Source organism: Peromyscus leucopus, chromosome 7 (genome assembly GCF_004664715.2).
Source record: "Peromyscus leucopus breed LL Stock chromosome 7, UCI_PerLeu_2.1, whole genome shotgun sequence".
NCBI classification, from domain to species: Eukaryota; Metazoa; Chordata; class Mammalia; order Rodentia; family Cricetidae; genus Peromyscus; species Peromyscus leucopus.
The window spans coordinates 15,915,321-15,930,399 of record NC_051069.1 but is presented as its reverse complement, the minus strand read 5'-3'; the positions used below and the strand labels follow the sequence as shown (position 1 = coordinate 15,930,399).

The following is a 15,079-nucleotide window of genomic DNA, read 5'->3' as shown; positions in this document are numbered from 1 at the left end:
TAAAAGTGAAGCTGTCAGATGAGGTTGCTTCAGTTGGTAAAGACACTTGCCATGCAAACTCTTAAGACTGAATTAGATCCCAGGAACCCACTGTGGAAGGAGAGAACTGACTGCTGAAAGTTGTCCCCTGACCGCCACATCAGTGTCACCTTCCCAACAATAATAAAATATTTCAAAGAAAACAAGGCGTGGGTCTGGGGCAATGTGATGCCATGCAAGCAAAGGGCTTGTTCTATTTCTGGAACATACTTGAAAAACTAGCCTTAGAAGTGTAAGTGTGTGGTAGCCTGGGCTTGAACTCCTAACACTGGAGGAGCAGTAGATTGTAGGGGAATCCTTGGGACTAGCCTACTTGGGCCAACCCCAAGTCAGTAAAGGAAGTTGTTTCAAGAACCAAGATGGACTTCCTGGAGTGATAGCTGAGGTTGACCTCTGGCTTCCATGTGCACACATAAAATAAAAAATACATAGGGGCAGCAGGGTGGCACAGCAGGTAGGTTACAGCAGTTGCTCCTAGGGCTTGAAGACCTGAGCTTTATCCCTGGAATCCCACATAAAGGTGGGCAGAGAAAAACCAGTGACACAAAGCTGTCCTTTGACTTTTGCACAAGTCCACACTTACACATCATATACACGTACAGTAGTGATTTTTTTAAAGTGAAGTATGAGCCAGGAAAGATTACAGTACCTGTAATCCCAGCACTTGGGATTTGCCTACAAGAGGCAGGCAAGTCAGATGTTCAAGGCAGTCTTGGCTACTTAGGGGATTTAAATCAGCCTGGGCTACAGAAGATCCTGCCTCAAAAACACAGAATGAGTGACCGAGGAGAGAGTAGCAGAGAGGCTTAGACTACACCAGTGGTCAGGACAGGGTCTGAATCCAGGTAGCCGGACTCCAGTCCCCTCAACTGTGGAAAGCTGCCTTTGGCTTAATGATCTAGTATGGTGTGTGTGTGTGTGTGTGTGTTTTAATCACAACAAAAGTGTGTACTTAAAAATCTTAGTTGTGTGTGACAGAGTTGTAAGCTCTGTTTATAGAGTGCTTGCTTCATGTGCCTGTATCCCTAGGTTCAGCCTCCACAACTTTATGAGACCAAGTATAGGGACAAGGGACAAGCCTGCAATTCTTGTAGTTGGGAGGTAAGTTGAAGGTCAGTTTCAACTACATAGTGAGTTTGAGGCCAGCCTGGTCTACATGAGAGAGATCCTAACTCATTAAGAAACAAATTGTGGGCCAGCAAGTTGGCTCAGCAGGTAAAAACAGTTGTTGTCAAGTCTGATAGCCTTGAGTTTAATCTCTAAGATTGATGTGGTAGAAGGAGAAAACTCCTGTAAGTAGGCCTCGGACACACACACACACACACCACCCCACCCCACCCCACCTGGTATGCACATACTCCCCCACCCCAATGTAAATACATAGTAAGACCAAAAATGAATTCTAAGATGTACAGGACATAAAGTTGACTGTATTTAAGTTTTTGGTCTTTTTAGTTCCATTCAGTGGCATTAAGTACATTGACAGCCTTGTGCAGCCTTCACCACCATCGACCTTCAGAACTTACTCATCTTCCACCGTTGAAACTTTATACACATGAAACAGTCTTTTTAACATAAATTTTTATTGTTTTAAGTGTACATGTGGATGCAGGTACCTTTGGAGACCAGAGACACCAGTTCCCCTGGAGCTGTGGTTAAGATAGTTATGAACTGCTTGATAATGTTGGTAGGAACCAAACTCTGGTCCTCTGAAAGAACAGCGAGTTCTCTTAACTGCTGAGTTTCTCTGTCTGTCTGTCTCTCGTCCCTACCCCTTAACTTTTATTTTATTTTTTGAGACAGGGTCTCACATATCCCTGGCTGACTTGGAACTCACAGAGCTCTTACCTGCCCCTGCCTCTTGAGTGCTGAAGTTCAAGGCCTATGCCACCATGCCTGCACACTCTTTTATCTCTTGTGATTGGCTTCCTTTCCTAGTTCTGTCCTCCCAGTTCATTGGTGGTGGAGTGTATGTCAGAATCTCCCACCTGTTTAAGGCTCAGTACTGTTCTCTTGTATATGTACATACCACAGTTATTCTTTCAGTTGACATGTTTTTTTCTACCTTGTGGGTTTATTTATTTATAGTCTATTTCATTTTTCTGTGTATGTTTTGCCTACAAGTATATATTGCATCCCTGGTGCCTAAAAAGGCTAGAAGAGAGCATCAGAATTCTTTGGAACTAGAGTTACAGACTATTGTGAACCTCTTATGTAGGTGCTAGGAACTGAACCCTGGTCCTCTGGAAGAGCAGTTAGTGTGCTTAACGACCGAGCCATCTCTCCACCCTGTCTTGTGGCTTTTGTGAATAATTCTCTGGGAATGTGATGTTCAAATATTGTTCAAGTTCTTGCTTTTAGTCCTTGGATCATTATCCAGAGGTGGAATTGTAGTAATTGTGTTATTTATTTTAAGGAGCTATCAGTTTTGGCTTTGAAAAAAAAAAAGATTGGGGGTGGGAGTGGGGGCGGCTGGAGAGATGGTTCGGTGGTTAAGAGCACTGGCTGCTCTTCCAGAGGCCCCAGGGTTGTTGAATTCTTAGCACTGTGGTGGCTCATGACCATCTGTAATTCCAGTTCCAGGTGACCCGATGTCCTCTTCCAGTCTAGTGGGCACCAGGCACAAAAGTGGTGCATAGGCAGACATGCAGGAAAAAGAAATACATCTTACTTGTTTTGTTTCATTTGTTTGTTTTTCAAGACGTAGCTCTGGCTGTTCTGGAACTCACTCTATATAGACCAGACTGGCCTCCAAAGATTTGCCTGCCTCTGCTTCTGCCTCTGCCTCTGCCTCTCGAGTGCTGGGATTATGTACATCACCACCGCCTGGCTAAAATAAATACATCTTTAAAAAAAGGATTGGGACTTGAATTCTGAGAGTGAATTGAGTCAACACCCGTTTAATTGACCACCTGCTTAAATAGCTCTGGGCTGATGAACAGTCTTTGTTACTACAAACTTAACATTCTTGTCAGGAAAGGCAAGTAGATAACGTGATTTTACCACACATCAAGTGTTGAGTGCCTTAAGAATCAACTACAGCATGTTGTAGGAGCTGCAGAGGGGGACATTGCACTTGGAAGTGGAGGAAGAGGAGACACTACAGGAGAGACACAAGAAAACTATATGCCTTCTGAGCTGTTCAGTGGCCTTAGGTATCTTTTTTTTTGGTTTTGGTTTCTCGAGACAGGGTTTGTCTGTTGTAGCTTTGGAGCCTTTCCTGGAACTCGCTTTGTAGGCCAGGTTGGCCTCGAACTCACAGAGATCTGCCTGCCTCTGCCTCCCGATTAAAGGTGTGTGCCACCACCGCCCAGCATCCTTAGGTATCTTAACAGTACTCTTGATAAGGGAGGACAGCATCATCGTGAAATCCAGTTCTCTTGTGCTCTTAGCTGCTGGGCCTGTCTCTCCAGCCCTGTGAGCCCTTTTTGTTTTAGATTTATTTCTAATGGTGTACATATGTGTGTACATGCGTACATACGTGTACATACAGGTGCTCAGGGAGGCCAGAAGAAGTTAGATTCCCTGGAACTGGAGGTACAACTGCATGTGAGCTGCCCACCATGGCTGTTGGGAATTGAACTCAGGTCCTCTGCAAGAGCAGTATGCACTTTTAACCACCAAGCCATTCCTTTAGCCCCTGAAGTCTAATTTCTTGATTTATTTCTCAGTAACACTATAGTATACTTACAAGTACTTGACAACCATGTATATGCCAGTATTTGCTTATAGTAGTTTTTCACTTGACTGTATTTATCTGTTTAGTGTGTTCCATAGTGTGTATGTTCCATAGCACTTTTGTGGAAATTGGACAACTTGAGGTCATCAGTCTCTGCTTCCAGCATGTAGGTTCTAGGGATCAAGCTCAGATTGTTAGGCTCAGCAGCAAATGTCCTACTCACCAAGCTGTCTTGCCAGCCAGCATTTTTCCTTTTGATGTAAAATTTACGTATAATAGAATGTACAAGTACTGAGTGTATGGTGTGTGTGTACATATTCCGGGGCCTATTTTCACTTAGCATGTCCTCAGTTAAGGATGAGCACTGATTTTCATAATGGTTGTTCAGTTTCTCATAATACGGATAGAGCTCAGTTAGCTAATGCCCAGGCACTTTTCTTTTCCTACTCTGCTACCGTAATTAGACTTAGCAGATGTGTAGGACAGAGACCTAGAAGTGAATTGGGTAGGTTAAATAGTGTGCACATTTTACATTTCATAGATTTCTTGACTACTGTATATGGTGTGTGTGTGTGTGTGTGTGTGTGTGTGTGTGTGTGTGTGTGTGTGTGTGTAGACAGGGTTTCTCTGTGTAGCCCTGGATGTTGTAGAACTTGCTCTTTAGACCAGGCTGGCCTCTGCCTGATCACTTGCCTCTGACTCCCAAGTGCTGGCATTAAAGATGTGTGCCCTGCTGCCTGGCTTAGACTCTACTTTTAAAAGCTTCCAAGCCAGTGAGATGGCTCAGCAGTAAAAGCTCTTTCCAACACAGGCCTGACAGCCTGAGTTCAGTCTGAATCCAAGTGAAAAGTAGGACATGGTAGTATGCACCTGCAGTCCTAGATCTCCTACAGGTGGGAGGTGGAGACAGAATAATCTAGAAGCTCATGAACCAGCTATCCTAGAGTAAACTTCAGACAGAAAACAAGAAAAACTCTGTCTCAGCCAGGTGGAAAGTGAGAACTGACTCCTAAAAGTTGTCCTCTGACCTTTGTACGTGACTGTGATGCACTTGTGCAAGCACTCAATCAGATACTCACTGTAATGAACAGTAAGGGGGAGGTCCCTCCCAACAATATTTTCCACAGGACCAACATTATTTTCTTTTAGTTTTGACTTTAAAGTAGATAGCATTTTATTTCATATGTCTTAGATTAACTAGGCTTCCCAGCTACTTTTTGAAGCTTTTGGGGGAGGGGCAAAGCATCATCTTAGGTCTTCCTAATCTTTGTGTTTGAGTTTTCCGCATTTATGAAACAGAATAGAGCAAAGTTCAGTGCTACATGCCTGTTACCCCGGCACTCTGGAGGCACAGGCAGGAGTATGCGGTCGAAGCCAGACTGCTGTTACACATCAACATCTGGCCTCAAAGGCAGAAAGAAGTGAAACAGGAGACTGGCAATACTTACGGTATTGTTAGAAGGATTAAGTTAATGTTTGTAAACTTTGCAAATAGTGTTTTATTCCATGTATATTAACTATTACTGTCATTTTTCTTCTGTGAATTTAGAACATCAAGCCCTCATTTCCATAAGTTCCACATTGATGGATTCAACCAACCTCAGATCAAAAACATTTGGAGAAAAAAAAATACATCTATACTGATCATGTACAGACTTCCTATTTGTCCTCTAGAAAATAGTTTGTTAAGCAAGTGTTTGCAGAGTATGGCAAGTTGCCTAGAGATTAAACTGAATGGAAGAATACTCCGGAAGGTACATAGATTATATGCGAATATTACATCATTTTGTATAAAAGACTTGAATGTTCATGGATTTTAGTATCCATGGAGAGGGTGGTTCGTATCTGAGAACCAGTTTTCTGTAGTATGAGGAGTGTCTACAAAGTTAGTGATAGCTGAGTCTTGTAGCTCAAGCCTGTAATCCCAGCTCCTCAGATGTCAGGGTCTTCCTAAGTAACAGTGAGTTCGAGGCCAGCTTAACTTATTTAAAAAATAAATTGGGATTGGGATCATAGCTTAATGGTAGAGCACTTGCGTCAAATAAAGTTGACCCCAACATTGGTGTTACCCCCTACTGCCCCAGAAATTGCTAGACTAGCTAAAGGAAGGAATGGATTCTGGAAGTAAAGATTCCCTCCCTCTAGACATACCTGACTCAAAGAAGGGGTTTTTGTTTGGTTGTGTTTTTAATTTTGAGTGTATGTGTTTTGTTTGTTTTTGGTGCTGTTTTCTGAAGCAGAGTCATGTAAGCACTAGCTGGTCTAGGACCGCCTATTTAGGCCTTGCTGATCTGATACTTGTAGTGAGTGATGCCTCTGCTTCCTGAGTGCTGGGCTTAGGCATTCTGCCTTCAATGAATAGTTTTGTAGACTAAACTAAGGAATTCTAGGAATTTGGGTTATATTTTTAAAGTAAAACTTAAAATTATTTATGTGTAGTGTATTTGCCTGTGTGTATGTATGTGCATCTTGGAATGCCTGGTGCCTGAGGAGGACAGAAGAGAGTGTTGGATTCCTTGGAGTAGGGTGACAGGTTATGAACTGCCTTGTGGATGCCGGGAATCAAACCCTGGTTCTCTGGAAGAGTAGCCAGTGCTTTTAACTACCAAGCCATTTTTCCAGACCCATGGGTTGTATTTAAAGTATTGGTAAGCTAGTGGTAGATTAGATTTGCATTTGAGGCACATTTTGGAAGCAGTGTGGAGATGGAGAGAAATGATTGGAAAGTATATTGTCACTTGTCTTGATGAGGCCTGCTGAAGGCCCGAAGTAAATGAGTGGTTATACCACTAAAAGGGAAGTGACTAGTTGGGGAGATAGAAATTGGCAAAGGCGCATAGTTAAGAGAAAAATGGCTCTGGACAACATCTCTTCAGTTTTTTTTGTTTTGTTTTGTTTTGTTTTTTAAGATTTATTTATTTATTATGTACACAGTGTTCTGCCTGCACATATGCCTATAGGCCAGAAGAGGGCACCAGATCTCATTATAGATGGTTGTGAGCCACCATGTGGTTGCTGGGAATTGAACTCAGGACCTCTGGGAGAACAGCCAGTGCTCTTAACCTCTGAGCCATCTCTCCAGCCCATCTCTTCAGTTTTACATAAATGGTTTGGGAAATGGAAATTCATTCTGGAAATGAATGTGGTTAAGTATGTCATAAAATTAGTTATTGACTAGGGATGTAACTTAATGGTACTTACTTAGGCTGTACAAGGCCCTGGGTTCGATCCAGCGCAGTACCCCATAAACTACAATTACTGTTTGTTTGTTTGTTTGAGACAGTTTCTCTGTGTAGCACTGGCTGTCTTGGAACTCACTCTGTAAACCAGTCTGGCCTCGAACTCAGGGATCCATCTGCCTCTGCCTCTCAAGTGCTGGGATTAAGGTATGTGCCACCACCTCCTGGCTTGACTTGTCCGTACTACTCAGGCACCAGGCACACATGTTATGCACAGATATACATGCAGATAAAACACCCATACATATAACATTTTAAATAAAGAAAAAACAAAGCAATGGTTAAAAACATGATCTCACAATAAATTAAAGGCCGGGCGGTGGTGGCGCACGCCTTTAATACCAGCACTCGGGAGGCAGAGCCAGGCGGATCTCTGTGAGTTCGAGGCCAGCCTGGGCTACCAAGTGAGTCCCAGGAAAGGCGCAAAGCTACACAGAGAAACCCTGTCTCGGAAAAAAACAAACAAACAAACAATAAATTAAAGTGCTTTTAATACTTAATGAAAAACTCACTATAATCTTTTATTTTTTCATTTTTTTCTATAAACTGGCTCACAGACTAGCATTTGAACATCACAAAAACATAAAATAGGACCAAAGCTACAAAATTTCAAGAGAGTTTGGCTAGAATCTAGTGCCTAGCAAATATTCTATTTTTTTCATAGTCCTGTGCTGTGTTCTTCATACACATTTGGTTTATTTATCATTTGTAAAATACTGGCTTTTTGGTAAGAGATTAATCTCAAAATATTAACATCTAGGTTTTAAACCAATAAAAACTAAAGCCAAACTCTGGTTTCATTTGTGGCTAGAAGTAGCAGCCAAAAATTATAAGGACGTTGTAGTCTGTCCATTTATAAGACTTGGTTTCTCATCCCCAAATAGGTTGAGATTTAGTGACCTGTAACACTTTGGTTGTCAGATAGCATGTGAGCCACCATGTGGGGTGGGTGCTGGTGACTGAACCTGGGTCCTCTGCATGAACAACCAGTATTCTTAACCCTGAGTTATTTCTCTAGCTCTCAAATAGCATGTATAAACGTATGCTTATGACCCTTTAATGTGTATAAGGTTGTCTTTTTTTTAAGTGTTAAACTAAATAAGTTAGTTTTTAGTAGGGAAATATAACCAGCAAAGGTATTTTAGATGATTTCCCCCTCAGAGCTGTCTGTGGTATCTGTTCAACGCTAGTTAACTAAGTTGGACGTATTATCACATACAAACTTGGGGAATTATTCTTGGATCTAAAGTTACAGATCAGAATATATCTGTAGCTTGAAGTTTTTGAAAAGATAATATTAAAAAGAGCTTGCAAGGTAAACCACGGACGGGGTTACTGTCTGAGAGCCCAGCATAGGTTTGTGTGGGATCAGAGAAGCCTGAGGTCTTGTTTCAAAGATGAGTGTAGGGATGCCAGGTTAGGTTGTGAGTGATGGTGGTAACAGAAGAGAAGCGGGCTCGGTGGGCGAGGGTTCTTGGGAGGGCTGCTGCTTTTTGTAGGCTTGTGTGAAAAGGATGAGTAGACTCCGAAATTAGATATAATTCATGACTTATTATTGTATCTATTAAAAGTCTTCAGATATGGGGAATAATTTACTAAATCTTAGCCATTACTGAATTTTCCCTTCCTTTAATTGTGTGTGTGTGTGTGTGTGTGTGTGTGTGTGTGTGTGTGTGTGCACACTCGTGCACACGTGCATGCATACATGGGTGTGTTTATGAATATACACAGATGTGTTCAAGGTCTATTCCAGAACCTGGAGCACTCCAACTTGGCTAGACTAATTGGTCAGCAAGCTCTGGAGATTCTATCTCTGGCCTACCCACCACTTCTGCATCAGGGTTACAGATACCAGCTGCCCAGCCCTTTAAAGAAATTCTGAAACACAGTAAGTTGTCTGACTAAGGCTGGCCTTGAACTTTGAAATTGCAATTCTGCAGGCTGCCCCCCAGTATCATGCCATAACTATAATTTTTATCTTTTTGCAATAGGGTTGATGTCTTTAGGTTTTTTTATACATTAAAATTTTTTGTGTGTATGGGTAGTTTTTACCTGAATGCATGTCTATGCACTATTTGCATGCTTGCTGCCCTTGGGGGCCCTAAGAGGGTGTCAGATCCCCTGGAACCGGAGTAACTGAGTTACTGTTGTGAGCTGGTGTGTGGGTGCTGGAACTCAAATCTGGGTCCTTCGAAAGGACCAGTGCTCTTAACCAGTGAGCCATCTCTCCTGCCCCCAGGTTGGTTTGTTTTATGAATTCTGGAAGTTCCACTTAGATCCTCCTGTTTGCATAGTAAGCGCACACTGCTTGACCTTTCACACCAGCCAAGTAGACAGTCTGTCTGCCTGTCTGTCCATTTGTTTTCAATTGTGTGGGTGTGGGTGGGTGGGTGTGGGGGGAGGGGGCTGTTAGTGGTGGAGAAGGGGGGCTGTGTCTGCACATACATGCTGCAGAGGCTAGATCCCGTTTAGGAGAGGTTACAGAGAACTGTGATCTAAGAGGTGTGGGTGTTGGGATTGGAACTTTGGTCCTCATGATTGAGCAGTAAGCTCTCTCAACCACTGGAGCATCTCTCTCCAGCCCCTTTCATTTGTGTAGTTATCTCTTCTGTGTACACTGTGTGTGTGTGTGTGTGTGTGTGTGTGTGTGTGTGTGTGTGTGCGCGCGCGCGCGCAGGTCAGAGGACAATTGCAGTTGCCTTTTCTCTGCCATGATGTTGGTTCCAGGGATTGGATTCAGACTCTCAGTCTTGGCAGCAAGCACCTTTCTTCTCTGAGCCATCTTGCTGGCTTCCAAGTGTTCCGTCTTAACTGTACTATATTATGTTTGTGTTAATGATAGGATGTCAGAAACGCTCAGGAAAAAAACGTAAGCATTTAGACTTTGTATACTCATTGATGAGATTGCCCCTACAAAGGTATTATTAAATTGAAGAAATTTCTTGTATGTAAAGAATGTGAGAAAAAGCCTGAAGAAAACTTGGAAGTCATCTTTTCTATCATTCTTAATTTTTTTTTAGTTTGAGGTGCTAAAAATGACTTAAACAGGAACTTTTAAAAATGTACATTATTTTTTAAGGTAACCTTTGCCCTCATGCTCCTGGCATGTCATCACTCCATGATAGCTTTAGTTGTAACAGTTGATATTTACGAAACTAAATCCATCCACTACTTGTCCCCCCTCCCCCCCCACTCCCTGTAGCAAGCATCCTCCCTCCTAGTACTAAGTTTTGAGAGTTATATTTGCAGCATGTGAATATGTAACTAGTATTAGCTATGATAGTATTTTAGGAGCTACCTTAGCTACTGTTCTATTGCTGTGAAGAAACACCATGAGCAGAACAATTTAGAGGAAAAGCGTTTTAATTGGGGGCTTGCTTACAGCTCAGGGTTGTCATGGCCTGGCAGGCAGGCAGGCATGGGGCTGGAGCAGTAGCTGAGAGCTGATGTGTTGAGACAGCTAGGAGGCAGAGAGAGAGTGGGTAACTGGGAATGATGGGGGCTTTTGAAACCCCTGGTGACACACCTCCTCCTACAAGGCCACACCTCCTAATTCTTCTAAACAGTCCATCAACTAGAAACCAGACATTCAAATGTATGACCTAGAGGACCACTGTCATTGAAACCACCACAGAGGAGTGACTAGAAAAGGAAATTTTAAAAGTGTTTGCGTTTTTGAATTGTAGGATTATTTTCAACTTAGTGTTACCAAATTGATTAAAATTCTGTCCTTTTCACCTTCTGTCTTCCGGTTCTAATTTGCTCCCTGTACGTGGTATGTGAACTATTTAGTGTTGGTCTCTAAGATGAGGTAGATCAGTTCTGAAAGTCAGGCTTACATTCAGCTTTTGGGAAGCTGTGTCATTCTAGAGGGAGATTTTAACTCTGTGTCACTGTTTGATTTTTACAGGTTTTGTAGTGCATCCCTGAGCATGAGTGCAGAATGAAGCGACGTTTGGATGACCAGGAGTCACCGGTGTATGCAGCCCAGCAGCGAAGGATTCCTGGAAGCACAGAGACCTTTCCTCACCAGCACCGGGTGCTTGCCCCCGCCCCTCCTGTGTATGAAGCAGTGTCTGAAACCATGCAGTCAGCTACAGGAATTCAATACTCAGTGACACCTAACTACCAGGTAAGCTGCAGCCAGCTGAGGGAGTAGGAATAAGAGGTGAAGGTGGTGGTTTCATTCATTGAAAGTGATTTTTCTAAGTCCTAGAACTACCTAAGAAAAACTTCACGTGAAATATGTATGGAGATGTTTTAAAATGTATGCATATGGTAGTGTAAAAACCACCAGATAAGTTAAAAACAATAACAAAAGTTACATCATGACCTCTGAGGTCCTCTGTGTATTGCCTGCTGGCCCCTTTTGTCCCCTCTATAGGTAACCCTTAATCTTTCCTCTTTTTCTTGCTCACTCCTTAAGGCTTTCTCTCTCTCTTTTTTTTTATGAACTAGGCTCTCATTATATAGCCCAGACTAGCCTTGTACTTCGCTGTCTTGCTCTAGCCTTCCAGTTGTGGGATTACAGGGTTGTGCCACCTTGCCTCACTTCTTTGTGTTAGTTGAGGTTCATCCCAGGACCTTGTGCGTGTCAGGCAAGTGTTCTACCACTGATCCACACCCCTAGCCCATCTTGTTACTACCTTTTCTCTTCTCTTTTTCTTTTCTTTTTCTTTTTCTTTTTTTCTGTCTTGAGGCAGGGTCTCACTGTGTAGCCCTGCCTGGCCTGGAAGTCTTGGTACAGACCAGGCTGCCTGTCTCTGCCTCCAAGTGCTGGGATTAAAGGCATATACTAGCACACCTGGCTTGGTTTTTTTATTTTAATTTAATTTTTCAGTGATAGAGATTGAACTCAGGCCCTCATGTGTGCCAGTAAGCACTTGAGTGTCAGTTTCCCAGAAGTCTCCTGTGAAGCAAACATGAGGCTAGTGTGGCAGTAAGTAACAGATGATTATTACATTAGAACTAGAAGAAAAAGGTGTTTGGCTGGTGGGATTGTTTTTATTTTAGATTTACAGTTAGGTCCTGTATTAGATATAGTTGTATATATCCTCAATGGTACATGCTTATAGTCAAAGCAGCTGTCTAAAACATTTATAAAGAATAATTAATACTGCTGTGTCGTTCCTTCCCAAGTTCTAGGAACCCAGTCCCTAGCGCTTGCTTGCTGGGCAAGAACTGTGTCAGTGAGCTCAAATCATCAACCCATATAATTAAGTTTTATGAAAACCCCTAAAACGTTTATTTTGAAATAGAAAAGCTCAGACTGATACCCCTTCTGAAAGATGTATGTATTAGAATTCATTTAATATATTTTTTTCTTTCTTTCTTTATTCCCCTTCTTTCTTTTTTTGAGATAAGGTCTCTTATAGCCCAGACTGCCCTTGAACTTGCTGTGTAGCTGAGGATGTCTTAAACTTCTGGTCCTCCTGCCTCTGTCTTCCAGTTGTGATTGCAGGCAAGCTCTGGCACATCAAGTCTGAGTGCTGGAGATGGAGCCCAAGGCCTCCTGAGTCCTAGACAAGCATTCTGTCAGTTGAGCCACATCTCCAGCCCCTTAGATATTTTCTTGTTCATTCTCTTAATAAATTTTATATCTGTAATATTACATAGTTGCTTTAGTTTTCTGTCTCCCCTACTCAGGGTCATTTTTATAAATTTATGAGTATTTGTGAAAAGCCTTGTTTACTAAGTTGAGGTGTACAATTTATACTGCTTAGAGAAAGTAAATTTTACATTGCTTAATCTCCTTATTTGGAAATGAAGCAGTCAGCTCTGCTGACACTAAAACTGCCCCCCAACCCCCCATTATTTGCTTGTTCTTGGTTTAGAGACAGGATCTTCCTCTGTAGCTCAAGTTGACCTGGAATTCACTATATAGCCCCAGTAAACCTCAAACTTGGAACAGTGACTCCTTCTTTAGCTTTTTAAGTGCTAGGTTTATAGACATGAGCTCCCACTTTTGGCTTTGATTAATAGTTTTGAAATAGGAGAAGTGCTCAGGAAATTTATTATTACATTTTGAGGCAGGCTCTCACTATATATATAGCCATGGCTGTTCTAGAACTCACTACATAGGTCAGGCTGGCCTCAAACTCAGAGATCCGCCTGCCTCTGCCTCCCTGGTGCTGGGATTAAAGACATGTGCCACCATGCTCTGCTGAAATTGGATGATTTTTAACATCTGTAAAACATGAAGTATAGGTAGGCTTATAAAATCAGTATTTCCCCTTTTTTTCTGGGACATTTCGTTTTCTTAGTATCTTTGTGTAGGCAGAAGAAATACACAGGCATGCTTTGTGGATTTGTGTTATTTCTCTAAATGCATTTGAGGAAGAATGCATAGGCCTTAATTTGTCTGCATTTTGTTCACCCCAGGTTTCAGCTGTGCCACAAAGTTCTGGCAGTCACGGACCCGCCATAGCAGCAGTTCATAGCAGTCATCATCACCCAGCAGCTGTCCAGCCTCATGGAGGCCAGGTGGTCCAGAGCCATGCCCATCCAGCCCCGCCAGTTGCACCAGTGCAGGGGCAGCAGCAGTTTCAGAGGCTAAAGGTGGTATTGTGTTTCTTTCTGGGGTCACTGTATCTTTAGTGGGAAAAAATGCCTTAAGAGAGCAGGGTTTGAATTACAGGAAATTTTGCTTTGTTTTTGTTTTGAAACCTGTGTGTATTTCCTTTTTGTCAGCAGTGCCTGATCAGAGAAACATGCACTCAGAAAGTGTTGGCATATATGAATACATGATACTCAGACACACCCGAATTAAGGGTTATTGTCATAGAAAATGAAGTGTGACTTTGAAGTGCTTTCTTTTAGACTCAGAGTTCTTAGTGGATATGATTTATATTGAGTACACACAGATCTGGGAGCAGCCCAATTTGGGAAGAGCAAATTAGCACCTTAATATAGTTTGGATTTAATCTTCTTATTCTTGCTCTAAACAGCTGAAATTGTGGGCATCTTTAAATCTGTGCTTAGTAAAACATGCTACTTTTGAGGCATCTTTTATAATAAAGTTTGGGGAAAATAGTTGTGAATGAAATGTCAGTATTTTCCTGTCCTGCTGAATACATTGTGGCGCTTTGAAATGCATGAGGTATTTGTGGAGAGCTGGTGGAAGCCTGTGTCCCCAGCTAACCGTTTGTCCTTGTCTACTTTTGGGTGTTTTGTGCTTGATTTTTGTAGCAATTGCTTAGTTTCCAGCTTTACTCATTTATACTTAGGTAAATTAGTTTGAAACCAAGTGCAAAAAATTAAATTAAAACTGAAGTGATGAGATGTTTTATCTTCATTTGGTTGTAATAGCCTAATTCTATCTGGTGGCTTACATGTGGGAGTGAACATGCCCCAGAGTGCATCTGTGTGTCAAAATGTCTGGTCTTTGTTTTTGCTAATTTAGTATTCTCCCTCTTACCTGAAAACTTGCTTTCTGGTATTTCAGTTACCCACAGTTAACTGCTTGAAAATTTGAAATAAAAAATTTCCAGAATAAGCAATATATAAATTTTAAATTCTGTGTCATCATGAATAATATTTTGATGAAAGTTCATACTGTCCCTCCATCCCAAGTGGGATATAAATGATCCTTTTTACCCAGCATACTCATTATGTATCCTGCCTGTTAGTGACTTAAAAAATCAGCTCATAGGCCCCCAAGTACAAGAATAATGATACTTACAATTGGGGTATCCAGAAGAGAAGCCATAAAGTGCTTCCTTTAAAGTGAAAATGTGATGGTTCTCAGCTTGGTAAGGGAGGAAAAGTTATGCTGAGGATGGTAAGATGGAAGAAAAGTTATCATTACTAATTTATAAGTCAGATTTTATCATAAATATGTATGTGGAGGAAAAAACAATTTAGTATGATAGGATTCAGATTATGCAAATAGCATGATGAAGACCAAAGGTTAACAATATAGAGGAATTTTATGAAATTTGATGACTATCTTGGTTTAAGTAATTTCAGAGTTTACTAAGGAATAGTCTCTGAAGAGTACAAGTTATTTGTGCCATTTGGGAAAATTTGGTGTTCTTCAAATATTTTCACATTCTGTAGCAGGCTTTCTTTGGGCCACCAACCAGTTCCTAAGTCATGATACAGGGACTTATTATTAGTTATG

General features: G+C 41.7%; 1 protein-coding gene across 2 annotated transcripts in view; it reads left to right on the top strand.

Moving 5' to 3' along the window:
- Positions 1-15,079, top strand: part of Sin3a (SIN3 transcription regulator family member A) — a 69,341-nt gene that overhangs the window by 7,221 nt on the left and 47,041 nt on the right. For both annotated transcript variants that reach the window (XM_028865060.1, XM_028865059.2), the window contains exons 2-3: positions 10,868-11,089; positions 13,339-13,515. In XM_028865060.1, the coding sequence (XP_028720893.1) occupies positions 10,901-11,089; positions 13,339-13,515 (366 nt within the window). In that variant the 5' untranslated portion in view covers positions 10,868-10,900. The remainder of the gene's footprint in view (positions 1-10,867; positions 11,090-13,338; positions 13,516-15,079) is intronic.